This window comes from Onychostoma macrolepis, chromosome 23 (assembly GCF_012432095.1).
Source record: "Onychostoma macrolepis isolate SWU-2019 chromosome 23, ASM1243209v1, whole genome shotgun sequence".
Taxonomy (NCBI): Eukaryota; Metazoa; Chordata; class Actinopteri; order Cypriniformes; family Cyprinidae; genus Onychostoma; species Onychostoma macrolepis.
In genome coordinates, this window is record NC_081177.1 from 13,658,828 (window position 1) to 13,686,038 (window position 27,211).

The 27,211-nt window shown below is 37.5% G+C and overlaps 1 protein-coding gene across 10 annotated transcripts in view; it reads left to right on the plus strand.

Moving 5' to 3' along the window:
• Positions 1-27,211, plus strand: part of scn8aa (sodium channel, voltage gated, type VIII, alpha subunit a) — a 62,337-nt gene that overhangs the window by 23,133 nt on the left and 11,993 nt on the right. For 5 of the 10 annotated variants that reach the window (XM_058762414.1, XM_058762413.1, XM_058762415.1 and 2 more), the window contains 15 exons: positions 502-723; positions 1,151-1,214; positions 1,420-1,561; positions 3,584-3,790; positions 3,981-4,268; positions 6,183-6,488; positions 8,390-8,525; positions 8,627-8,865; positions 10,321-10,494; positions 12,905-13,261; positions 18,440-18,910; positions 19,436-19,553; positions 19,636-19,790; positions 20,527-20,700; positions 26,431-26,553. In XM_058762414.1, coding sequence (XP_058618397.1) covers positions 502-723; positions 1,151-1,214; positions 1,420-1,561; positions 3,584-3,790; positions 3,981-4,268; positions 6,183-6,488; positions 8,390-8,525; positions 8,627-8,865; positions 10,321-10,494; positions 12,905-13,261; positions 18,440-18,910; positions 19,436-19,553; positions 19,636-19,790; positions 20,527-20,700; positions 26,431-26,553 — 3,176 coding nt within the window. The remainder of the gene's footprint in view (positions 1-501; positions 724-1,150; positions 1,215-1,419; positions 1,562-3,583; positions 3,791-3,980; positions 4,269-6,182; positions 6,489-8,389; positions 8,526-8,626; positions 8,866-10,320; positions 10,495-12,904; positions 13,262-18,439; positions 18,911-19,435; positions 19,554-19,635; positions 19,791-20,526; positions 20,701-26,430; positions 26,554-27,211) is intronic. The other 5 variants (XM_058762417.1, XM_058762416.1, XM_058762420.1 and 2 more) reach the window with 3 other exon arrangements.

The following is a 27,211-nucleotide window of genomic DNA, read 5'->3' on the forward strand; positions in this document are numbered from 1 at the left end:
TTTATCATACAAAACTCATTGGGCCAAAAACCATGTTTATGATTAAGGCCATGTCAAGCGTCATGTTCATGATTCTACCAAGTTACAGATGATTTTTGAGTTTTATTGGATGCCTGACCTATGATATCAACAACAAAAGGTATGGGAAATGTTTTCTCCCGCTTTTGAAAAATAACATTTACTTGCTATGGATGATAGATAGATAGATAGAAAGAAATGTATTGCATAATAATTGCGTTGTTCCCTGCAATCAGAAAATACCTGCACACCACCAGCTGAGAACCACAGATCTACATAATATGTATACAAGACATATACATGAAACGTTGATGGACTCACATCTAAATATGTGAATTCCTCACATCATGCCTTGAGATTCCTTTTATACACTTCTGGGACTTGAACACACATGCAACTGTCTGTGCCTTTTTTTGTGTGTGTGTTTGTGTGCGTGTGTGCATATTTGTGCGTGTATGTGTGTGCATATTCGATATCTCAAAGGTCTGAAGACCATTGTTGGCGCTTTGATCCAGTCGGTGAAGAAGCTGTCAGATGTGATGATCCTCACCGTTTTCTGCCTCAGTGTCTTTGCACTCATTGGTCTGCAGCTCTTCATGGGAAATCTGCGGCAAAAGTGTGTCATCTGGCCCATCAACATCACAGAACTATACCAGGCCAATGGCACCCATGCATTCAACTGGGATGAGTACATCATGAATGATAGTGAGCTTTTGTTTAGTTTGTCACACAAATTACAAAAATAGACAATATATTAGTTTCTGTTTATCGTGCATTGCTTTAACTGCCATGTAACACTTATTTAAAGTTAATCTTTAATAAAAACAAAGAATTAACTACATCTATAATAATAATATAATGACTACATATATATTGATTTTGTTTATATTTAATATTTATAAATTAATAATTTCTCACTGTTAAATGTTTTTATATATATATATATATATATATATATATATGTATGCATGTACATTATGATGTTGTAATGCCCAAATTCACTTGTAGCATTTAAATGATAATAATTTTAATATTGGCGGTTTATCTACCTTATCAGTTTTGGCCATAAATTTAATTACTTGAAAAGTACAAAATAGTCTAGTTAACATTCTCGGTCTCATTTTGTCATCAGCCAATTTCTACTTCCTGCCGGACCAGCTGGATGCTCTTCTGTGTGGAAACAGCTCTGATTCAGGGTGAGTGTCTGGCCTTTTCCTTCACAACATAATTACAAAACTATAAATGACATAACACCAACATTAAAAATAATAAACAACACTTACTTGTTAAAAAAGACAAAACAAATGAGCTCACTGAGACTCTTCTCTGACAAACGTTGTATGCTAATCCATAGACTGGTGCCAAGTCATTATTGGGTTGTGTGCTCTTTTCCCCTTTCAGTCGCTGTCCTGAAGGCTACACATGCATGAAGGCTGGTCGCAATCCAAACTATGGGTACACCAGCTTTGACAGTTTTGGCTGGGCTTTCCTGGCTCTGTTCCGCCTCATGACGCAGGACTTTTGGGAGAACTTGTACCAGCTGGTAAGGGCGTGGTCTTTTTTCCTCTTTCATCACTTTTTCCCATTTAAAGATTTTTTTTTTTTCTCAGTAAGCTGAATTTTGCTCCTGAGCAAATTAATCTTTTGAAATCAAATGATATGTGTATGCAAGTCAAATTAAAATGGCTAAATTATACTGGTCTAACTTTGCACAATTAAATAGTCGCATTTAGTTATTTGCATTTAGCATGCAAATTAAACAAACTCGGTGCTTGAGGTACCCTCATGCCTTTTATACTTGCTACTACATTTGTAAAGAACAGAAAATGATATGTAATTAGCAACTGTGATGATCTGGATCTCTCAAAATACTTTTTTCCCAGTTATTTTGTCGCAATTGGTTGTATTTTCATTAGTTCAGTATGCTTTAAAGGGATACTCCACCTCAAAATGAAAATTGTCATTAATCACTTACCACAAACACACTGATTAATTGTCATTAATCAGTGTGTTTGTGAGCATCCTGCACAACGAGGGCTGTCTGCAGCGGCATAAATATTGTGGCTCATCCTAAACACTTTTTCATGTGTGAGAAATTTACATTTAAAGGGATACTCCACCCCAAAATGAAAATTTTGTCATTAATCACTTACCCCCATGTTGTTCCAAACCCGTAAAAGCTTTGTTCGTCTTTGGAACATAATTTAAGATATTTTATATGAAAACCGGGAGGCGCTACGGTGACGTTACAGTGCCGAATTGTTGAATAAAGTCATTATTTTTGTTTTATTTCCATACAAAAAGTATTCTCGTCGCTTCATAACATTACGGTTGAACCACTGATGGCAGATGGAGTATTCTGACGATGTCTTTCATACTTTTCTGGACCTTGACAGTGTAATTTACTTGACAGTCAATGGGACAGTCACAAGCCTCCCGGTTTTCATATAAAATATCTTAAATTGTGTTCCGAAGACGAACAAAGCTTTTACGGGTTTGGAACAACATGGGGGTAAGTGATTAATGACAAAATTTTCATTTTGGGGTGGAGTATCCCTTTAAATGTAAATTTCTCACACATGAAAAAGTGTTTAGGATGAGCCACAATATTTATGCTGCTGCAGACAGCCCTCGTTGTGCAGGATGCTCACAAACACACTGACCCTTTGGGATCAGGAGCAGTAATGGACGGCTAGAAAACTAAATAGTAAAACGCTAAATATAGCCTGAGCTCTAGTTGGTTCTGTACTCTTACATGTAGATACAAGCATAGCCATCTAGACCCCCTGTCTTTTATCTAAGCACCAGATATCCCATTGTTACTGATAAACAGATACAATATTCATGTTTATTTTAATCTGTTGTCAAGAAACATGAAAACTAATTCAATTATTAAATAAGAATTATTATATGACTTGAAATTTGTATTGATTTAAATTTAATAAAAATGTTATAGTTGTCTCTTAAGTAGTTTTAATACAGTTGAATGAACTGAATGTTATAGACCCTGTATTCAACAATCGAATGCATTTGTTCCTAGAAGACAGGTAATTGCAGTTCTTTTAAAGCTTATAAGGAATATCACTCTTCAGAAGTTAGGCTTAGTATTTTCTCATTATTTTGTCAGGCAAACCAACTGTACTATTACAAACCATGAAATTACTGATTATCTTTCTGCTCTTCTCTTTTTAATTTTCGCACTCCAAACAGTCTGTCTCGCTGTTTGCACACCAGCATCTCAGGGTGCCAGTCTATTTAAAAGAACACATGTATGAATGTATGCTTAAATGTATGTATGTGTATTTGCATTCTTTGCACAAGTAGGCCAAATAGAAGCGACTGAGGCTCAGAATAATGAACTGACATTTGCATTTTTCCAGCGAGTACATCTATGCCACTTGTATATTAGTGAAATAGTATGGACAAAATCCCTGAATGTTATTATGAGCGTTGAGAAATTCTTCTGTTTCTGTGTTTGTGTGTGTGTGTTAAAAAAACAAGCCATTGTCTATTCTGATGTATGAAGCTCTGTAATATAATAAGATGATCTGCCCCTCATCCACAGACCCTGAGAGCAGCAGGGAAGACCTACATGATTTTCTTTGTGCTGGTGATCTTTGTTGGCTCATTTTACCTTGTGAATCTGATCCTGGCTGTGGTGGCCATGGCATATGAAGAACAGAACCAGGCCACTATGGAAGAGGCGGAGCGAAAGGAGGCGGAGTTTAAAGCCATGCTGGAACAGCTGAAGAAACAGCAGGAGGACGCACAGGTCAGGCAGTGTTTTAATGCTTAAAATAAGGGTCCTCTTAATAATACTTAAATGTGTTTTAGTGCAGTGTTTGCCTGCTGGTTTCTGATTGTGGTCTTTTTATATTTTAAATTTGATTTTGTGACTACAATCAAAATGAATTAAACTCAGAGTAATTTAGATGAATGATTGATACGTTTTGTGACTGCAGGCTAACGCAATGGCGACATCGGCTGGGACGGTGTCTGAGGACGTTGTTGAGGATGATGGTGATGGAGGTGGGAACTTATCCTGCAGCTCATCTGAGATGTCTAAACTCAGCTCCAAGAGTGCCAAAGAGCGACGCAACCGCAAGAAAAAGTGGCGGCAGAAAGAGCAGGACAAGGAGAAAGGGGACAGTGAGAAGTTTGTCAAATCCGAATCGGATGATGGAAGCAGGAGGAGCAGATTCCGTTTCCCTGACAACCGTTTAGGACGTAGGAGTTCTATAATGAACCAGGTAAAGAATGACTTCTGTTTTTTTTTTTTTCTTTTTTTTTGTGGTTTTGTTCTGTTAAAGGTGTCATCGGATGCAAAATTCACTTTTTGAACTGAAATGTGTCTTGGCAGTCTGTGTACTACCACCCTATAGTGATAAATATCCACCCAGTGGTTTTTTAAAACCTCAATAAAGCATAAGCAGTGTCTCAGATCAAGCTGTTCTCTGATTCTTGGCAGAGTGATGTAGTTCTGCAAAAGCCCCTCCCATGATTGTTGATTGACACTGGCGTTTTATCATAGATCCGCCCTGAGTGAGCTGTCAACAGTCCATAATTGTTTTGACTCCGGAGCAGGGGTAGACAAGAATGTCTCCTAAGCAATTGAGGTGTTTTGTTGTTGGATGTAATAATGAACATAGCAGTCATCATTTACTCCTGACATCTGGGTTTGACTGGATTTGACTGTTGACGATTTCGCTTGATCTGGGATCATTTGGTTCTTCGAAGCTCATCCTGGACTTGCTGTCATAGCAACGGGTCCGTAAGCAGGTTTAAGCGGTTTAATGTATTTAATGTAAACAGGATTAGATTGCATCTTTTTAAGCAGAATTGATACTTAAAATCTATCCCAGCCAGCGTTACTTTATTACAAGAGTACCCTACTGGTCTATATATATATATATATATAACTATGTTGTGTAGTCTATAATACTATAGACACAGCCAGTTTTAGTCATTGAACGATTTATTAGTGATGAAATAATTACTTTATAATTGTATTGGAGTCTCAAACACATGCTATAAAGTCTGAATCATGCATTAATTTGAGTGATGACAGCTATTATGGGAGTGTCTTGATGGAGCGCAGGAGATACAGATTACTTGATCTCTAAGAAACTTTAATTAATGCTGTCACATAAGAAATTTGCTTCAAAGATAAAATTAAATGAATTGTTAATTACAACATTGACATAAAAATGTAAAGCCCGTACAAATACTAGAACTCAGGAATATAAATAATTGGGAATCATGTAAAAACAAATTACAAATAAATTAAAAACAGTGCACATTTCATTTATCTATTATAACATTTATGTAGTTTTGTTCGCTTGGCTGTTTCCTTATAAAGTTTTTCGTCAGGTGTCTTTTTTTAATGATATGATGTCATTACGTTGCTGTCTTGCCGCCAGCCAATCGCTGCATTGCTGATCATGGTTTCGGGTATCGATACATCTGCCCTTTTCGGGGAACATGAGAACGCACAGTAATCTTAGACAACTTAATCCAGATATTTTAATCTAATACGCAAATTCGTTTGAAGAACCAAATTAGCCTGAGATCAGTTATCAGGATTAGAAGATCTGGAATCTTTCAAATCATCTCAGATGTAATAAACGACGTACGAAGAACGGGCCCCTGATCCGCTGAAGATGCAGTGAATTACGTTTGTTTTTAAAGGGAATGCTTGCAAGATCTATCTAAATGCGTCTATTTTCATGCGATTTCATTCGTGATCCAGTTTCATGTACAGAAGAAGTGAGTATAAGGTTCTTTTATGAATCTTTGCAAATCGCCTCGTGAGAGCTGCTCGTCAGCCCATGGAAGAGAGGGGCGGGGTGAGCAGAGCTCATTAGCATTTAAAGGGACATGCACTAAAATGGCTTGCTGTTTGCAGAGCTGTTTTTGACAGGGTAAAAAGGGTGTTGTTTTACACTACCATTGATAAATTATAATGTATGTTATAGACTTTTCATTAAGACCCTAAAGAATCGTATCAACTTGTGGAAAATGGGCATCCGATGACCCCTTTAAGAAGTAACTTGAAAAGTTCCAAATGTCTGTGACTAATGTTCTACATTCGACTGTCGAGAGCAAGTGTGTAAAACCAAAGATGTCAGCTTTTTGATCTATCTTTCTGTCTTTCCTGCCTTCAGTCTCTGCTCAGCATCCCAGGCTCACCATTTCCTTCAAGACGCAACAGTAAGAGCAGCATCTTCAGCCGCTGTAAGGACGGCGGCTCGGAGAACGAGTTTGCAGATGATGAACACAGCACGGTTGAGGAGTACGACGAGCGGCGCGATTCGTTCTTAAGCCCACAACGTCGCAGCAGCTACACGGGTTACTACGGCAAGCGCAACAGCACTGTGGATTGCAATGGAGTGGTGTCTCTCATCGGGCCGGGGCCTGGCGGACGCCTACTGCCTGAGGTGATAATAGATAAGGCAGCCACTGATGACAGCGTAAGGAAGTCTAAGAGTAGATCAGTCTAGGCATGGGCATTATCTATCTCTGAACCTTGGCTCTCTCTGTTTGGCTCTTTCTCTTTCTGATGCATTTGTGTAATGGTTATTTTGACTTTGCTCTAAAATTAGCTCTCTTTCAGTTGAGGACTGCTCTCAAAGCCTGTGTGATATGCTGCCCTCCTATGTCAGTTTGAAATTAGTGAACAAGCTGCTAACTATATATAGTTCTCACTAAATGTACCACCAAGATTTATAAAACTGGGTTTTGATGCACTACCATTCAAACGTTTGGGGTTGGAAATTCTTTTTAATGTTTTTGAAAGAAGTCAGACAGTAATATTGTGAAATATTATTACATTTTTAATACTTGTTTTCTGTTTTAATATATTTTATGTAATTTATTCCTATAATGGCAAAGCTGAATTTTCAGCAGTCTTCAGTGGTGCACTAAAAACATTTTTTTTTATCAATGTTGAAAATGGTTATGCTGCTTAATATTTTTATGGAATTCATGTTTTTTTTAAGGATTCTTTGATGACTAGAAAGTTCAATAGAACAGCATTTATTGGAAATAGATCTTTTGTAGCATTTTTAATTTAAACATTAATTTTCCCTTTTGATCGATTTTAATCCATCCTTGCTAAATAAAAGTATTAATTTCTTTCAAAAAAATCTTGCTGACCCCCAAATGTTTTTTTTAAATTGTATTATTATTTTTTTTATTAGGAGTGCAAAACATACAACATACGGCAAACACAAAAACAGCAATAGAACAGCAATGAAATTAAACAGCAATGACAATCTCAATAACAGTAGTAGTATTTAAGTAGTATTAACATGCATCATCATCATCATAATAATAATAATAATACTAAAGATGGTGATGATAACAATAATATTCTGTGACCCCAAAATTTTTAATGGTAATGTATTTCCATTTTCATTGCATCATCTCATTACACATCCACCCCACAAGCGAAATCTTTCTTCATATTTTCATACTTATTTATTTTAATATACATGTCCTTTGTAATTGTATTTCATTTTATATTCACCCAAAGGTGAATTAACCATGAAATTCTTCCACTTCCACCCTCTAGCCTTCAATTCTCTTTTTTTTTTTTTTCTCTTAAACTACAAATGTTATTTTGTATACCATGTTTTTTTCTTCTTCTATGTTTCTTCTTTATAGTGAATACATGCATTTTTTTTTTCTCTTATTTTAATGATCAGCAACATTTCTTTGTACTGTAATTATAATGGAAGCATTGTAGTTAGCATGGTAGTCTACTAGCTTTATGAATCATGTAGAGGTCTGGTATAGCTTCAGATCTTCAGCATGAGGTTAATGGATCATGATATTTATTCTTTTCTTCTCTTGACTTATTAGACTGAATGCATGCTGATGCATGCTGACTGGATCTCCTAAAATCTGGAGATGCAGGGGCTTCAAATTAGAGGAGGAAGGGAACGGAGAACAATGGTAGATTTATAATATGATAAACTTAAATAAGTTACTTATTCATAGCATTTCCAGCATTCTGGATATTTTTTAAAACACAGTTTATGTGGCTGATTGTTTCAAATGGCCATATGAGTGAGCATTTTGATAACATATAGCGTGTTAATCACATGCTTATGTTAGGAATATGTATTGCAGGAATGCTAATGACAAATACCCATGCATTTCTACCCTACCTTCTCTCTTGTGAGAGCCCAGCATGTCTCTGCTTTAATGCATTCAAATGAAAAATGGCTCCTTAGGACAAAATGGGTTGACAAATTCTTCTCCTAACCAGCCTTTCTTTAACTAGCCCTGTGATGCAGATTTTCCCCCCACCCATTGGTTGCAATGTAGTGGTGCTACTGTTTAACCTCCATTGTTTTTCTCCTGACAGCCAACCACTGATCTCGAAATCAAGAAGAAACTCTCAGGGTCTCTTATGGTTTCTGTAGAGCAGCTTAACACATCGTTTGGGCGCAAGGAGCGAGCCAACAGTGTCATGAGTGCGCTAACCAACACATTGGTTGAGGGTATGTCCATATGTTGTAACCTAAGGAATGTACTGCTTTAAAAAAAAAAAAGAAGGAAATCTGTTAACATGGTTACCATACTTCTCATTCTTCGCTTCCAGAATTGGAAGAATCTCAAAGGAAGTGTCCACCTTGCTGGTACAAATTTGCCAACACGTTTCTTATCTGGGAGTGCGGCCCTGTTTGGATGAGGGTCAAGGAGATTGTGAACATGATCGTGATGGACCCTTTTGTAGACTTGGCTATCACCATTTGTATTGTGCTGAATACTCTCTTCATGGCCATGGAGCATTACCCTATGACGGAGAATTTTGAGCATGTGCTGTCTGTCGGAAACCTGGTGAGGATTCTACTTAGCCCATTTTTTTAAGAGTCTTTGAATTCAGATATAAAGAATTCTTCCGTTGCTTGATGAAACTGTGCCCCTCCCCCACGGCTTATATTTTTGTAGTCTCTGCAGGGACGTTGTTGGAACACTCAAAGCCATTTTTTTTTTGCCTGGCGTAGAGACAGTGCTAAGCTACTGGCTGAGTGTGGTGGTGCAGAGCCAGCATAAATATTTCATGTAGCCTAATCGATGAGCAGCTCTAAAATGGTGGCATTTTCACAGTTCTAGGAGCTTGAACCTGTGCAATTTGGTTCCTGCATCTGAATGAGTGTAAAAATGCTTGTAAAATTGTCAATATTGCAGGGAAGTACAGATTATGTTTCCCACTTATGAACCAAATTGCTTTTTATACTACGTTGCCAAGTGATACCGAGACTGTTAGGGGTCATAAATCAACTCTGTCAGTGCAGTTCCACCATACACCTATCACAAATCATGATTTTCTAAGCTACGTGACCTGCATTGTGAAGTAAATCACGTGCATGGAATAGCCAGGCCTCTCTCAATGAAATTTCAGCAAATTTCAGCTGACATGGTGACATAATGATGCAAGTATTCAATCTTCTTCAGTACACCTGTGGGACGGAGCAGGTCGTGGCTGTGCAGGTGGCAGCGTGACTCACATTCGTTCGCTGTGCAGACACGTGGCAGGCCTCCTGGAGTCAAGGTAGGGTGACCATACGTGCCATTTTTCCAGGACACATCCTGGCTAGGATTTCTATATTGCCTAAAATATCTAGGATTTGGCTTTGTTTGCATGTGCAGACCGATCGGTGTATGACATCGGTTCCTTATGTTTTTGAAACACTCTTGAGGTACTTTGAATCAAAGCAATATAGAAATCCTGGCCAGGACGCGTCCGGGGAAAATGGCACGTATGGTCACCCTAGTCAAGGCCACCTTGTACCCTCCCCCAGTTCACCCGCCTGCAGGGTGATTAACTGCACCCTTCAGCTGTGACAGCAGGATGGACCGTTTCACACTTTGAACGTCACAGAGTCTTGTAGCGACTGGTCAGGGAGTTATTGTGAATGTGTAGGCCAGGATGTGGTTGCTGCTAGGTCAGGAAAGAGCTGATGACTCTCACAACTGCATTGCTTATTTGTCTTTAATCAGTTTGTTGATATGGGATTGCTTTTATAAATTAGTCTGGCTTATTAAATTGAGTTTTTTTTAATTAATTAATTTTTTTATTGAGTAAAGCACACAATGTAACAACATGACATAGTAGCTTATAAAAAGGAACAAATCAATGACACACATACATAGACGTACAAAAGAAAAACCAGGACTACAAAAATATATAGATATATTTTTCTTGTAATGTTATGAAGAGAAAAAATAAAATAAGTCTGTCTCAAAGTGATCTGTTTGTCATCAGAGTAATTTTTGTTTTCTTTCTTCCAGGTGTTTACTGGTATCTTCACTGCCGAAATGTTTGCCAAACTGGTTGCAATGGACCCATACTACTATTTCCAGGAAGGCTGGAATATTTTTGATGGCTTTATCGTGAGCTTGAGTTTAATGGAGTTGGGCTTGGCCGATGTAGAAGGTCTTTCTGTGCTGAGATCATTCCGATTGGTAAACATTTTTATTGCTTCAGATCTTTGATGTGTGTGCATGCGCTATTGCATTAAGAAATTATGTGAATCAGGGAACAGTATCAGTGGTTAAGTTGGCATGAAATGCAAAATCACCCTATTTTTAATTGCATCTTATTGTGAACAGTTCATCCATGCATATGTTTTATTCATACATATGTTTTATTCAGTCAACAACTGATCCCTGTCCTACATTTGTTTTCTGAATAATCCGGTTCACTCGGATGTACATCACAATACAGAATGAAAAATATTTTGCTACTTCCATTACATTGCAACATTAATGCTTATTTAAACAAATTTTGAGTACCATGCTCTGTGTTGTCTGTATTTCTGCATATACAGTACAGACCTGCCAACCTGTATGCATTTGGCGTAGCGGTAGTGGATACGCATTTTGACCTCAAAGTATGCTGGTACGATTTGTCACTGTAAAGTACACCTTGTACACCTCTGTCCACACGCAGTACTCAAAACAAGCAACAGAAAAAGTTGAAGAGTTCAACCAATCAGAGCGGGTTTTTTTTCGGTTTCGCATTTAAATAATTTCCATGCGTTTTATTTCTCTCCAAACCGGCTCTGTTTGTGTGTCTGTGGGTGTACGCGGTGAGATGAGGAAGCGCCTCCCCGCTTAAAACGTGCATCTGAAAAAACAATACATGCCAAACATCTTCCCTTGTAATTACTCTAAACCTATTGTCCCACAACAGACCAATGTTAGAAATAACTTCTAATCTGTTAGAATTAACGTCCTAATCTGATGTGGCTTCTTATCACATAATGTCGCAGAAATATATTCTATACTGTAATAAAAGCTCGATTAGCAGTGAATTATAAATATATATATATATTATGAAAATACCCAAGGTGGTTTTAAAAGCACAGATAAACCATACATTGTTGCAGTCGAGTGTTTATTGTTGTAATGTTCTCTTTGAATGTCATCATTCAAAGCTTTTCTGTGTTTTTTTTTATTCGGTTACAGCGATAGCTGGATGCTTTTGTCCATATTAGGAATTATCTGGAGCGTCATCAGTTCTCTTATTTCTGTGACCCATATGTAGATTTTCTTCAGGCGTCCAGTATGAATGAAACAGACATTGCATGTGTTTATAGCACTAAATAATGGCCAATCCATAAAAATAATACTTCTCTGAAAAGAAATTTGAAATAGACATTTGATAATCCATGTTTTTCTACAGTGTACAAAAGTGTACTGGCCTTTTTTTAAAGGGGTCATCAGATGCCCATTCTCCACAAGTTGATATGATTCTTTAGGGTCTTAATGAAAAGTCTATTACATACTTTGTTTAAAATTTCTCAATGGTAGTGTAAAACAAAACCCTTTTTACCTTGTCAAAAACAGCTCTGTTCACAGCGACCAGTTTCGGTGCATGTGCCTTTAAATGCTAATGAGCTCTGCTCAACCTGCCCCTCTCTTCCGTCGGGAGACGAGCCGTTCTCTGAGAGACTGTAAACTTTAGCTGCATTCAGCCACAGAACTTGCTAACTAGAACATTATTAGAAAAGGCGATTTGCAAAGATTCATATAAAACCTTATACTCACTTCTTCTGGAGGTGAAGCTGGATCACGAATAATTTGTGCGAACATGGGGGTGCATTCCCTTCAAAAACAAACGTAGTCCACTGCGTCTTCAGCGGCTCAGATGTTTGGAGTAAACAACGACTGCTATGTTCATTATTACATCCAAAAACAAAACACCTCATTCTTGTCTACCCCTGCTCCGGGGTCGAAACAATGGCGGACTGTCCTATCTAAATGAATGGGGGAATCCTGAAATATCAACCCAATGAACTCACAATTAAATTATCAGCACATTTCAAATCAGCAAAAAAAAAAATTAACTGCCCTGTGAATGTAACCTATGATTTAACATTAAATCATAATTGTACCCCGGTACACTGATACTTAAAAAAAAAAAAAAATCCAAGGTTGACAGGTCTGCACAGTATGTCAGTTATGATGATTCCATTGTTTTTGTCATCGTTTAATGAATTTCTGCTTCTAATACAAATAAAAAAAACATAAACACAGACCTCTCTTAAATAAAATTCTGTTTAGCACCTTCTTTCTGTGGGAGGTAATAGCACAATGTTAATTGCATCAGGCAGATCGTGAGTATAATAAGCCTAATTTACATAGAAAGGAGGTGTGTTTGTTCTGAAAAGAATGACAGTTATTTTATTTAAATACAGAGCAACATTATTTTAAATTAGTGTCTGGTTAAACAGGATTGTGGGTGGTTAGTGAATAAGACATAATGAATAAGTGGCACAACTCTTTAATGAATTTGCCATTTGTCTTCTATAGCACACATTCAAAGAATAATATTTAACATGTTAATTCTACTTGTGCTCTCTTTTAACAGCTGAGAGTTTTTAAACTGGCTAAATCATGGCCCACCCTTAACATGCTAATAAAGATCATCGGAAACTCAGTGGGAGCTTTGGGGAACCTGACCCTGGTGTTGGCCATCATCGTCTTCATCTTCGCTGTGGTGGGCATGCAGTTGTTTGGGAAGAGCTACAAGGACTGTGTGTGTAAGATCGCTGCTGATTGCGAGCTGCCCCGCTGGCACATGAATGACTTCTTTCACTCATTCTTAATCGTGTTCCGGGTGTTATGTGGAGAGTGGATCGAGACCATGTGGGACTGTATGGAGGTGGCTGGACAGGGAATGTGTCTCATCGTCTTCATGATGGTCATGGTCATCGGGAACTTGGTGGTAAGTGTTCTTTAGATGCAGAAAATGCATTTTTGTCATTAAATTTGAGCTAAGTTATACTGAAAACTGCTTAAATGGATGAAAATCAGCATCTTGATATGCCACACCTGTGACGTGGATGGATTATCTCGGCAAAGGAGAAGTGCTCACTAACGCAGATTTAGACAGATTTGTGAACAATATTTGAGAGAAATAGGCCTTTTGTGTACATAGAAAAAGTTTTAGATCTTTGAGTTCAGCTCATGAAAAATGGGGGCAAAAACAATAGTGTTGCGTTTATAATTTTGTTCTGTATATATATATATGTGTGTGTGTGTGTGTGTGTGTGTGTATGTATATATATATATATATATATATATATATATATATATATATATATATATATATATATATATATATATATATATATATGTATGTTTATATATATATATATATATGTTTATATATTATATTAGGGATGGGCATCTCATGACTCAGGGCTATACGATATGCATCTCGATGCATAGCCAACGATACATTAAAGATACATATGAAGCAGCTACCAATGCAATACAATTCACCCCTATTATGATGCAGTGCGATCCGATTTCGATTCGATGCAATGCAGAAAATATGATCACTTTTAATGCCTTGAGGCCTGTTTCATAAAACAAACTAACTAAATAAGCCAGGCTTATTTCAGGTAGTCTGACTCATTGTGAAATGATTTGGTTCCATAAAGCAAATTTAACATAGGCCTAGATTAAGTTTAGTCACTGTGGCAAATTATGCTGGGAAACTAACCTGGTCTAAAGCAGGTTAACTGACAGGCTAAGCTAAGCTCCTCTAACACTGACCAATAGGAACACAATGACATTATCACTGACTGTCTCACATACTATGTGATTTATTTTTAATTTTTTTTATATATATATTTTTTTTTACAGTTTCTAGCCATGCAGCCTTTCTCTCTGGTTTAATGGCAGCTGTACCTTTTATAGTTTGCAGAACATTAGAACATTACAATCTAAAATTGCTCTTTAAAGCATTAAAATAACCAAGTTAAAATCACTGAATTAAAAATTAGAATAAATAAAGAAAATGACACTATTTTAACTGCTATAAGAAACACACATTAACTCATTTGAGCTTAGTAATTAGGACTGTGCACATTTGATTTACCTATTACAATAGTCCCTTTAGAGTTACTGCTATCATAAAAATACACTTATATGTAGGTTTAAAATTCTACAAAAGACACATTTAATGTCCAACAACAAATATTTTAGCAAAATGTATATTTTACTCAGAATAATTGCTCACCTATTCGATTGCGCTCTGTCTGTTTAGTGTGCATGTGCACAGCAGCACTCATTGCTCTCGCGTAAGCCTGGCCCACTCCTGACGGTAAAATTTATGTTTGCATGACTTTCTGACATTTACAGATTAAATGTATACCTGTGACATGTTAGTTATGCACCGAGGAAAACACATTGTCTCTAATGCATTAAACAGCACAGATATATTAGCTGTTTGCCATGGTGGATCGATCTGATCCATGATTGACATTAAGGGCAAATTAGTGAGATTGTGTGAACTTAATTTGTCGTTTATGGGACCGCTTTAGACCCGATTGATTTGTTAGGTTATTTCAGGTTAGGTTTTGGACTTTAATTCCCGCTAATCCCGTGCACTGCAATCTTTTTGAAAAATTTTTTTTTTTTACAGGCTATGGTTGTGATTCGTCATATACACACAGCAGTGGTGATGAGAGAACGCGCTTGATAAACAGTTTAGAGAGGAGAAATCAATCTACATTTAAAATATTGGTCACATTCTAAATAATAAAAGTATAGCGCATCTACTAGTAATTATGTATATAACATATTTTTTTTTACTGATGCAAATATGTTAGAAACGATGCATCGCGATATAAATGCCAACTTGTAGCTGATGCACACTTTTTAAACCGATACATCGCATCGTTAACTTTTTATGCCGATGCACCAAGCTAATAGGGGAATCTTCCCATCCCATATGAAAAACTGTTGGCCCCCTTCCTGATTTTTACATTTTTTGCATATTTGTCACACTTAAAAGATTCAGATCATCAAACTAATTTTAATATTACACAAAGATAATGCAAGGAAATGCAAAATGCAGTTTTTAAATGATGATTTCATTTATTAAGGGAAAAAAGCTGTCTGAACCTACCTGGCCCTACGTGAAAAATTAATTGCCCCCTCCATTAAATCATGAAAGAATTGTGATTAACCACATTACTTTAGAAAGCTGAGTTAAATTTCACTAGCCAAACCCAGGCCTGATTACTGCCAGACCTGTTGAATCAAGAAATCACTTAAATAGAACCTGTCTGACAAAATGAAGCATGTTTAAAGAGCAACACATCATTCCACGATCTTAAAAAATTCATAAACGGATGAGAAACAAAATAGTTGACATGTACCAGTCTGGAAAGGATTATAAAGCCATTTCTAAGGCTTTGGGACTCCAGCAAACCATGGTCAGAGCCATTATCCACAAATGGAGAAAACTTGGAACAGTGGTGAACCTTCCCAGGAGTGGCCGGCCTACCAAAATTACTCCAAGAGCACAAAGACGACTCATCCAGGAGGTCATAAAAGAACCCAGAACAACATCTAAAGAACTGCAGGCCTCACTTGCCTCAATTAAGATCGGTGTTCATGCTTCAACAATAAGAAAGAGACTGGGCAAAAACGGCATCCATGGCAGAGTTCCAAGGCAAAAGCCATTGCTGACCAAAAAGAACACAAAGGCTCGTCTCACATTTGCCAAAATATATCTTGATTATCCTCAAGACTTTTGAGCAAATATTCTGTGGACTGATGAGACAAAAGTTGAACATTTTGGTAGGTGTGTGTCCGTTACATCTGGCATAAAACCAACACAGCATTTCATAAAAAGAACATCATACCAACAGTCAAACATGGTGGTGGTAGTGTGATGGTCTGAGGCTGCTTTGCAGCTTCAGGACCTGGACGACTTGCCATAATTGATGGAACCATGAATTCTGCACTCTATCAGAAAATCCTGAAGGAGAATGTTGAGCCATCAGTTTGTGACCTCAAGCTCAAGCTCCAAGATTTTGGAGCATTTTATGCTTCCATCTGTTGACAAGCTTTATGGAGATGCTGATTTCCTTTTCCAGCAGGACTTTAGCACCTGCCCACAGTGCCAAAACCACTTCCAAGTGGTTTGCTGACCATGATATTACTGTGCTGAACCCCATATGGAATCTATGGGATATTTTAAAGAGAAAGATGAGAAAAAGTCGATCCAACAATACAGATGTGCTGAAGGCTCAATAGTACCTCAGCAGTGCCACAGGCTGATCGCTTCCATGCCACACCTCACTGATGCTGGAATTTGTGCTAAAGGAGCCCCGACCAAGTATTGAGTGCATAAATGAACATACTTTAAAGAACTTGACCTTTTCTGTTTTGCAAATCCTTTTTTTTGATTAGGAAATATTCTAATATTTTGAGATACTGGATTTTTGACTTTCGTAAGCTCTAATCGTCAAAATAAAACAAACTTTTGAAATGTTTTACTTTACATGTAATGAATCTAGAATATATGAAAGTTTCACTTTCTGAAACAAACAAAAATAACTTTCACGATATTCTATTTTTTTGAGATGCACCTGTATACTGCTGTATTTTTAATGTTGTGGGCCTTTATTTTGCTGGAGGTCTTGGACATCTTGTTTAGATACATGGCATCTTTGATTCTATCAAATACCAACAGATAAAAAAAATCAAAAAGTGACAGAATCTGTTAGAAATCTTATAATGGACCATGTTTGGATCTTCCAACCGTACAATAATCCAAAAACAAACCTTAAAAACAACACAAAAATGGGTCACTGTGCCCAAAACCAAGTTTCTGCTATGGCCATTCCTGTCCTCTGACCTGAACCCTACAGAAAAAGAGTGGGGTGAACTGAAGAGAAGAAGCACCAACAGGGAGCTGGGAATCTAAAGGGTCTGGAGTGATTCTGGATTAAGGAATGGTCTCTGATCTCTTGTCAGGTGTTCTCTAACCTCATCAGGCATTATAAGAGAAAACTCAGAGCTATACTTTTGGCAAATGGAGGTTTCAAAAAGTATTGAATAAAAAAATTAAACTGTCCAATGTGTATTAGAGAAACATTTATTTGTTTATGATATTTCCCTCCATTTTAAATTCTTACTCCAATGAAAGGTTACATTTTTGTGAATTTTATAAATAAAAGATCAAAAGGATTAACAATGCAGATTTATTTTCACAGCCGCCTTTGATCATATTTACCATGGGTACCAACAATTCTGACCACGTGTTTAAAAGCAAAAACAAAAAAAAACACCCCTTTGTTTAAACTGAGATTCTCTTTATGATGCCTTTTATAACCTTTTTGGGTCTTTTAAGCTTTGGTTACTTGAACTTTCAGTGGAGGGAGGAACCTCGCAGGTTTCATTAAAAAATATATTTCAATGATGACAACTCTCGGAAGATTTTAGTATGGTGATGGATATGACAATGTTAATGGATTTGGTCTTGGCGGAATAGATCTGCTACATTGCTGCTGAATTGCTGCTGCTGTTGATTATAGCTGTAGTAGTAGATTATTGCTGCTGCTGCTGCTGCAAACAAATACAGGAACTTGCTACTGCCAATGCATATGACAATATGGTGCTATGAGTATTTAAGACATACTGCTGCTGCACAAATAGCATATAAAATAACCCGTAGCAGATCTATACAGGTGGATCTGGGGAAGGTGGAGGGCTTCAGAGATACTCTGAAAGTGCGCTGCAGGAATCTCAAGTGAATACTACTAGCCAGCCATATAAATGTAAGCTCATTGGCTGCATATGCAGCATGAACCAATCAGCTTGTGCCAAGTCGTTTAACTCTCTGAATACCATCAGTTACGTTAACAACCCGTCAGCTTGCGCCATCTAGAGTTTCATGACTGAACTGTACTGAACTTATTAATTTGACGTCTTTTGGGTTTTGGGACCACGTAAAAATTAGTAAATTATGTTTTCATTTTGAGGTGAACACTTTAAAAATTCTATCATTATGCCTGAGTAGATGATGCATAAAAGGCCTCCAAAGGCAGCTGTCTTGGTAATTTGAGACTAAGCTATATTACTTTTCTCTCATGTTGATCAGGTCTTGAATCTGTTCCTTGCCTTGCTGCTGAGCTCATTCAGCGCAGACAACTTGGCAGCTCCTGAAGAAGACGGCGAGATGAACAACCTGCAGATTGCAGTTATTCGCATTAAGAAGGGAATTGCCTGGATGAAGATCAAAGTTCGAGAACTGGTCAACATTATCCTCAGAAGGAAGGTCACCGACGAGGCCAAGCCGCTAGACGACATGTACGACCGGAAGCTAAACTGCATTACCAATCACACAGGCGTGGACATCAGCCGTGACCTGGACTATCAGAAAAATGGCAATGGAACCACCAGTGGTATAGGCAGTAGTGTGGGCAAGTACATGATTGATGATGACCACATGTCCTTCATCCATAACCCCAACCTGACTGTATGCGTGCCCATCGCTGTGGGCGAGTCAGACTTTGAGAATCTCAACACAGAAGATTTCAGCAGCGAGTCTGAAGCAGAGGGCAGCAAAGAAGTGAGTATGCAAAATACCTGATGTTGTAATGCTTTTAGGCTTTGACCTAGTTGCTAGTGGGTGAAATGTAATACCCTGCGGTTATTGATTTGGCCTCAGGAGTAAATGCTCAGTGATTCTAAACTGAGGTATTTGCTCATTTTTGTCCATGATATTGATATATATGGACTGGAGTAAAGTGCTGTGTATTGTTTCAAAATGATGTTCAAACATGTGTAGGCCATTGAGAGCACTGTATTGTGAAACATGAATGCAGATACTTGTCATTTCATTCTTAGAGCTAAAGTGTGTTAGTTCTGGATGTCTAGCATAGTAAAACAGAACGGTTAACAAACACCTTTTCTTGTCTGCGTCTGGTCAGGCAAACAGTCCCAAACTCACGCCATTTATTATTCTGTTTGAGCATCTTGAGTTTTTTTAAGCGTTTTATTAATGCAGTTACAATTTGCATTGAACATTGTTTTTGCTTTGCTATTTACATTTTTTAACAACAAAAAATGGCTCTTGTGAACTCTTCTTAATTAGTTGGATGAGATCAGCTCTTCAGAGGGCAGCACCATAGATATTAAACCAGAGGTAGAGGAAGCAGTGGTGGTGGAGGCAGTAGAGGAATATGTTGACCCAGAACCTTGTTGGACTGAAGGTAAAAGGGCTCATAGATTTCTCTTTGAAGATGATTAATTTGTTTTTGTGAGAACAGAAGTATAATGTGTGCTATTTTGCAGGTTGTGTGGCTCGCTACAAGTGTTGTGATGTGCCCATCACGGAGGGATGGGGTAAGAATTGGTGGTTCCTCCGGAAGACCTGCTATCTCATTGTGGAGCACAACTGGTTTGAAACCCTCATCATCTTTATGATCCTCCTCAGTAGTGGAGCATTGGTGAGAATGTACACAAATGCACACAAATTTCTTATAGGGATGTGCACAAGCACTTTGTTCTGTATTTAACTATTTAAGTAGAAAAATGCTGCTTAAGTATTGCTTGGGATTCCATTATTATATTGTGTTTTTAACAGAATTTTTTTTTTTTTTGTACTTGGGAAAAAAATGTATATTGTGGCAACTAATTTCCATTTATGGTTTGGATTCTGTCTGACCATTGCATTAATGTTCATGTGAGGTATATATAATGTGAGGTTCAAGCAGGCATTGTCTCATTGTAGAGACATGGCGCCAGAGCTGCATTGCTGGATGATGTGATTAATGGACTGTACTATTCAGCCAATTGGATCTATTTCTGGCACTGGAAATGTTCCTGTCTTTAGCACTGCTAATGTTGCCAAAAAAGGAATGTAATAGAATCAGGGGTCTTGCTTTATACAATTGCTTTTTGAAAGCTGACTCTGTTTTTAACTGAATTATTGCACAAAGAAGTAGCCTTCTGTTCAGTTGTTTTCCCAGTTGTTGCCATGCATAAATAATACTAATAATATCATTATTTTATTAATCTGTTTTTGTATTATTTCTAATGATCATTTCTTGAATTGATAATTTAACTTAAATATTACCGCATTCTCTTCTTTAGTTTTTTAATTGAGATGAAAACCACTGAGAGGTATCGTGAGCTGCAGATAGTACTTGTTTTATTAATGCAACTGTATGTTATCTGCTGCAGGCTTTTGAGGATGTGTACATTGAACAGAGGAAGACAATTCGTATTATTCTGGAGTATGCTGACAAGGTCTTTACCTACATCTTCATATTGGAGATGTTGTTAAAGTGGGTGGCCTACGGTTTTGTCAAGTACTTCACCAACGCCTGGTGCTGGCTGGACTTCTTCATTGTTGACGTAAGTCTGCGATTTCATTTGTGCTATGTTTGTTGTCAGTTTGATAAATGCCCTTAACATACACATTTTGTTGATGGGTTCCATCCTGCCAAAAGCAAAATCTGACTAGTGTTACATTGTATCATAACCTGAATCCTAATCAGAACATATTTCATTTCTAATATGAAGCTATGTGGAATGAGATTTTGCACCAATGATGCATCAGCGTGTATGTGTGGGGCCAAGCAGCATGACGTGATACACGTATGGCTGCTTTGGACAAAAACATGAAAGGGATTTGAACTTTTGTTATTTTGTAAGTCACTTTACGATGATAAGATTATGTTGTATGGTTCTCATACCAGTCAATACATTTGAACATGTCTGTAAAATATTAAAATGGTAATTCAAGCATTTTAGCAAAGGAGAGAAGTAGAATCATCATGGACCAGGACAAAAACAGGTATAAGTGAGAGTCTAAGCCAGACCATGACAATGAATTGGTGAAACTCTAATGCTCAACATCATAGCAGAAAGCCAGTTGCCTTTTGATAGTGTTATTAGATTACTCTAGAACCAGCCTGAAAAAATACTTGATTTGCTTAACATGATTTTAACTAACAAAACTAAGTAAGTACTAAAGTAATATTTTCTTGATAAACGGCTTTGGAAATTTCTCTGTTTTCCCATTCAAGTAGATAGGAGCTGTATATCTTTTACCAATATAGAAATTAGCTGCAGATGGGTGTTACCATGATGGCCGCCAAGTGACCTGACCGAGTCAGGGACTTTAGAAGCTTTGTTTAAACTGATAAAATAAATTCTTTGGCATTTTAGACATCAGAGACAGTAAAAACTCTGCATGTTCATAGACCTGACAATACTGGTTGCCAGTCACAGCAAGGTAAGTCTTAAAGATGACTTAAAAATAGCTGAAAACCGGTGGAGCAGTTTCTTTGAGCTGTCAGTTAAAAAGGAAAATGGTGTAGCAGAGGAGATGAAAAGAAAAATATCTGCTCGCCGTCCTGTATCTATGCAGATGTTTTATGCGATAGTCAAGGACAACAACAGGATGGTTCCCCTTTCAACAAGATGTTAATGTTTTGGGCAAAGAAGAGTCAAATGTGAAGTTTTATATGAAGAGTAAAGCTGTGTGTTGGTGTGCAGGGGTGACACTTGAAGGAAAAACGTTGTGCTTATCTTGAATATAAATGCTTATGTAATATATATTCTTTGTGTCTAAATCGTGTTATTTCATGAGATTGCATCATCTCTTTAAGATCTATCACCCATGCATAGCTGTACAAAAATGCTAGATTTCTATGTGACCCTGAGATGCTTGAATATCTGCTATCAAGAATGATAAACTGGCTTTGAAAATCACCAATATTGTGCAAATAATTGTACTTTTATTGTCTTCCCCCTTTGTATGCAATTTCCTTTAGTAAAAATACAGAGGCCATATCCATCATTATATGGTTTACGTGTTGGAATGGAAATTACTAGCCAGAATCAGTCTATCAATAACAATGATTATTGATCTAAGATATTCAAGCATATCTCATTCTAAATGAACCTTGTTTCTAAATCTTGTACATGTGTATGATGTCTGTACTTTGTGAACAATAAGATATGTGTGGCCTCTGACTGGTTTCATTTTCTGCCCTGCCCTTATTGTGGGAGACTCACCAAGTGTAAAATGCATTTTAGAGTCCATTACAAGTTATGATTGCAATCAGTTGTTCCAAACAAAGAGTATTTTACACAACAAATGAGTGACGCTAATGTAGTTTTAAATTATGATTCAAAGTATTTGATGAAAATCTGTTAAGCTGTTTATGTGACTAAAATGCTCACACTTGGACTCCAAACTAAGGGATTCAGAGGAATGTCATGTGGATGTGCTTTTCTCATGATATGTGGAGGACATGTTACAATTGCAGTGACCATGTCAAGATACAATTTGATTGTATGTGTGTTCTGACCTTGTTCCTGAACTAACCACCTTTTAGCAGAACTCGTACACCCAATACTGTTTAATGAGGTGCTGTGGGACATTATATGCATAGATGCATACACAGTGATGTTCTTTCGTGTTATATATTTCCTTAAATGTCATCAGAAGTTAATCTCCTTTTACCTACAGTTTTATCCACCTGAAATTGATCCAAAAGCATATAAAAGCTCCCAAAAGTTTTATTCTGAAATATATTGTTCAGAACTATATAAAGAGAAATTTTACACATTGACAATTAATTAAATATCAAATTGATTTATTTACACACAAAGCCTGATCACTCATTCATAGCTGATGCTGCATTCCATTCCAACTCTGAAACTATGAATTTCCTGCCTGCAAAAGTTCAAAAGACTTTACTACCAGACTTCCAGCTCGGAATCCATGCAGAAACTTGCTGAGATGCTGGTGCATGACATCATGCAAACACCGTTCAAATATTTGCTTTTAGGAAGATCATTTTTATTATTTTTGTTTTTAAATAAATGAGTACTGTTTTTCAATAAAGGCACATTAAATTGATCAAAAGTGTCGGTAAAGACATTTGTGATGTAACAAAAGATATCCATTTCAGATCAATTCTGTATTCATCAAAGGATCCTGAAAAGAAAAAAAAAGTATTAATCATGATTTCCACAAAAATATAAAGTAGCACAACTGTTTTCAACTGATAATACTGAGAAATGTTTCTTAAGCACCAAATCAGCATATTCAATTTTTATTTGGAGGACTGGAGTAATGGCTGTTGAAAATTCATCTTTGCCATCACTTTAACAAATTAGATTTATATTAAAATAGTTAACTAAAATTTAAATTGTAATAATATTTGACAATATTACTGTTTATACTGTATTTTTGATCAAATAAATGCAGTCATAAGACACTTCTTTTGAAAACATTGAAAAACCACCCCAAACTTTTGAATAGTTGTGTATGGGGAGATGTTCATTTATGATACTTTACATTTTTTATTTTTTAGCAAATTAAATGTATAAATAAGTCAGAGGTATTACATGGTACTGTTTCGGTATCTGATATTTTTACATGTATCATTGTTTATCCTCCACAATTTGGTTACTGTTTGGTTAGTTCCTGTGATTCAAATGATGGAGCATGACGAGCAATGTTAAAGTCATGGGTTTGATTCACATGGAATGCATTAACTGATAAAATGCATTCCTTGAATGCAAGTTGCTTTCGATAAAAGCATCTACCAAATGCCTAAATGAATCTATCAAACATCTTATTTATACATCGTCTCGGTGTCGGGGAATGGAATGGAATGGAATTGCAGCATAACACATAGTCTGACCAGCAACTGACTAATTTAATAAATCAAATTTGTGAGTTTGCTCTGACTACAGTCCATACCCACCCTCTGTCCATCAACCCCTACTCCTCAGCCCTAATCGAGGCTTATGGGAGCTATAGTCCTTGACTATTCCCGGGGTGCTGGACTAACACTTGTGCTAGTTGGGAAGAACTCCATATCCCAAGATGGATCAAAAGTTCATTCCTCCCTCCCCCACTCTTCCCTTCCGTGAGGTAGTGCTGAGATGTATTGATGTTGAGGACGTGCAGCAGACGGTGAGTTGTCCTCCTGACTAGTCTATGCTTTGTTCCTCCACTGTTATTTGCTTTTATGGGTGTGATGTGAGGGCTTCCACAAGGGGCTGGCATCATATCTAGCATGTGTTTGTGTGTTCATGTATGTTTATACACTGTATATGTTCCATTATTTCCTATAGTCTGTCATGCTATATATCTGTGCCATCAGCCATACAGACTATTATTTGACTATGCTCATATTTCTAATTTTTTTTTATATATTAAGGGAGTGTGTGAGTTATGATCCATTCCAAAAGAAATTATTTAATAATATATAAAATATTATTTTAATATGCTTTATTATCTTAATTCACTTAATTACCAAAATGGTTTGAGTGACAAACATCAGCCATTTTTGATTGTTTTGAATCTATTCTATTTTAGTTGACATTTTTTATTTTTTATTTTCCTGTCTTCATTTGGTCACAGCCACACATCTCATTGACCTTGCCTTGCAGAGCGAGCGTGCTGGCAGATGAAGAAAGCTTACACTGAGGGGCCATCTCAGCCGGCTCAGGGGGCCCCGGGGCCCTCCATAAAGGGGCGCTTGTGGGTTCCGACTGAGGCTAAAGGTGACAATTACCCCCAAAGATCACATGATCTGTAGATGAAGGAGAAAGCTTTATTACACAGTAGCTTCTAAAAAGTACTAATTTTGTGAAGAGTTATATACTATTTTGAGAGCAAAACAGTTTTTTATTATTATTTTTAAATATGTGAAACAAAAAATGTAGTCCGTTTTTAATTGATGCCACCAAATCAATACATTTTTTTTCTGGGGAATTTAACAGTGGATATTTCTGTGCAGAGATTATTGATGCATACTGGTGCCCTTGTGGGTCATACCTATTGAAAACCGCCAATAATTCCTGGATTGTGGTTTCTAAAATGTCAGCTAGCATGGTTTCTTCAGTAAAGGAATATGATAGCCATTCAGAATAAAGCTTTCACCTTTAATAGAACCCCCTCTTGTGAGTTGGTTAGCTTTCGGTGTTGTGGACTTTTGCTGTGTTTTTACCAAGTCTTCGTCAGTGATTGGTTGGAGGTGTGCAGGTCTGTTTGTATACCTTTTCATAGGGGTGCTCAAGCCTGGTGTCCCAATGCCATTGCACCAATCCATTGGTGTTTTTGTTCCTGAAAAGTTACAAGCCTTTTTTGATGTTCTTGTTTGCACCAATCCTTTGCATCGACATGCATGCGATATAATCAATACAGTTCTCTAGAGAGCCATTTTGACCGATATGACCTTTCTGCCCTTTACGCTCACGTTCGCTTTATCCTTCCAGCTAGCATGGAGGGCGTTTACTTTTCCACAATGGATGGCACTTTGAGTAACCAGGGCTTGGGTTCCCGCAGAGTGATTTTTGTCCTTTGGGTGCTGTCTAATGTCCATTTACTATCTGCGCCCCCCCCCTGATCTCCCCTTTTGCTGTCACGTTACTGTGTCAATGTGATGATCTTTAAACTGTAAAATCAATGTAATTTGCAATTTGGCATATATGTACATGTTTACCTGTATTCTTTCTCACAGGTTCCATTAGTTTGTCTGTCTTAAATTAAATGGGATTTAATGCCTCAGCCAAGAGCGACACGGAGAGACAATGTTAGAAGGGCAAGGGTAAGGTTCTTGCAGTATGTTGGGTTGTTTTTTTGATGCATCTGCAGGGGTCACCTCTATCTTCTCAACCCCCCACGTCCCCAAGGTCCCCTAACGTACTTCATCAGCTGTGCGTTGTGCGCTTCTCTGTCTTTTTTGTTCGAGTCTTATGCTTCTCTTTCTCTCTGTCTCTTTCTTTCAACCACAAGTTTCTCCACAGGTGTAAGGAAGCTCACAAGGGTTGGTGACCTCCCAAAACTAACAGAGCGCAAAATCCTGGGTTTATCCTCTGCCTCTAAACCCCCTATCTGTACCTGTAACCGATACTAAACATGAGTCTTTCTCTCTCTCTCCTTCTTGGGGATATATACATGTATAAATGCAGTGTTATATATGTATATACCCATCCGAACTGTTGTGTTATGTGTGTAAACCAACGTTCCAGCAGCTCTAGAGGCCATCTCTTCCCTCAAGAGCTTTCTCCCGTCTAACAGTATGGATCCTTTTTTGCTTCTCTGTTTCTGTGTAGGTGTCTATAGTCAGCCTTATAGCTAATGCGCTGGGCTACTCCGAACTAGGGCCCATTAAATCACTCAGGACACTAAGGGCCCTGAGACCCCTCAGAGCATTGTCACGTTTTGAAGGGATGAGGGTAAGATACAAAGCTATAGAGCTGATCTCTCTGCATGCCCATTCAGCAGTTACAGCATGCTAGAACTGATAAAAAAAAACAAAAAAACGAACGAACGACAAGGACCACTGAAACCATACCGGGGGATTTTTTTTTAAAGAGAGCCGCCAATGAAAAGGACTCACCTTTTCATGCACACCTCTTCTGTACCACATTAATGATCCGGTCATGATGCAGCTAAGATAACTGTGAAAAATAGTATGTGAAAAGCCTGATTTTTTTTCAACTGAAATCAGGTGTATGATTGACTGCTAGTTCAGTCATTGTCAGATGTATCAAAGCTGCCTCATTACAAATAATATTTCCAATTGGCCCTGGAGGACAAAAACAGCATGAACAATTATTTACAAAACCAAACGCAACACCATTCAAATCCCTTCTCATTTCACACAGCATTTGATCTGCAATTGGCTGTTCATTTGGCCTGACTCTCAACTTCTGCTTTTGATGGAGAGCCCCCTTCCTTCCATTTCTCCTCTGTTACACTGACCCTGTCTCTCAGAGAACAACCAGCAGCACAGAACACTTTACCACTGAGGTCCCCACTTCACAAGTACTACAGCACACTAGATATTCTCTTGATGACACATTTAATATAATTGACCCTTTGCTAAGCTCC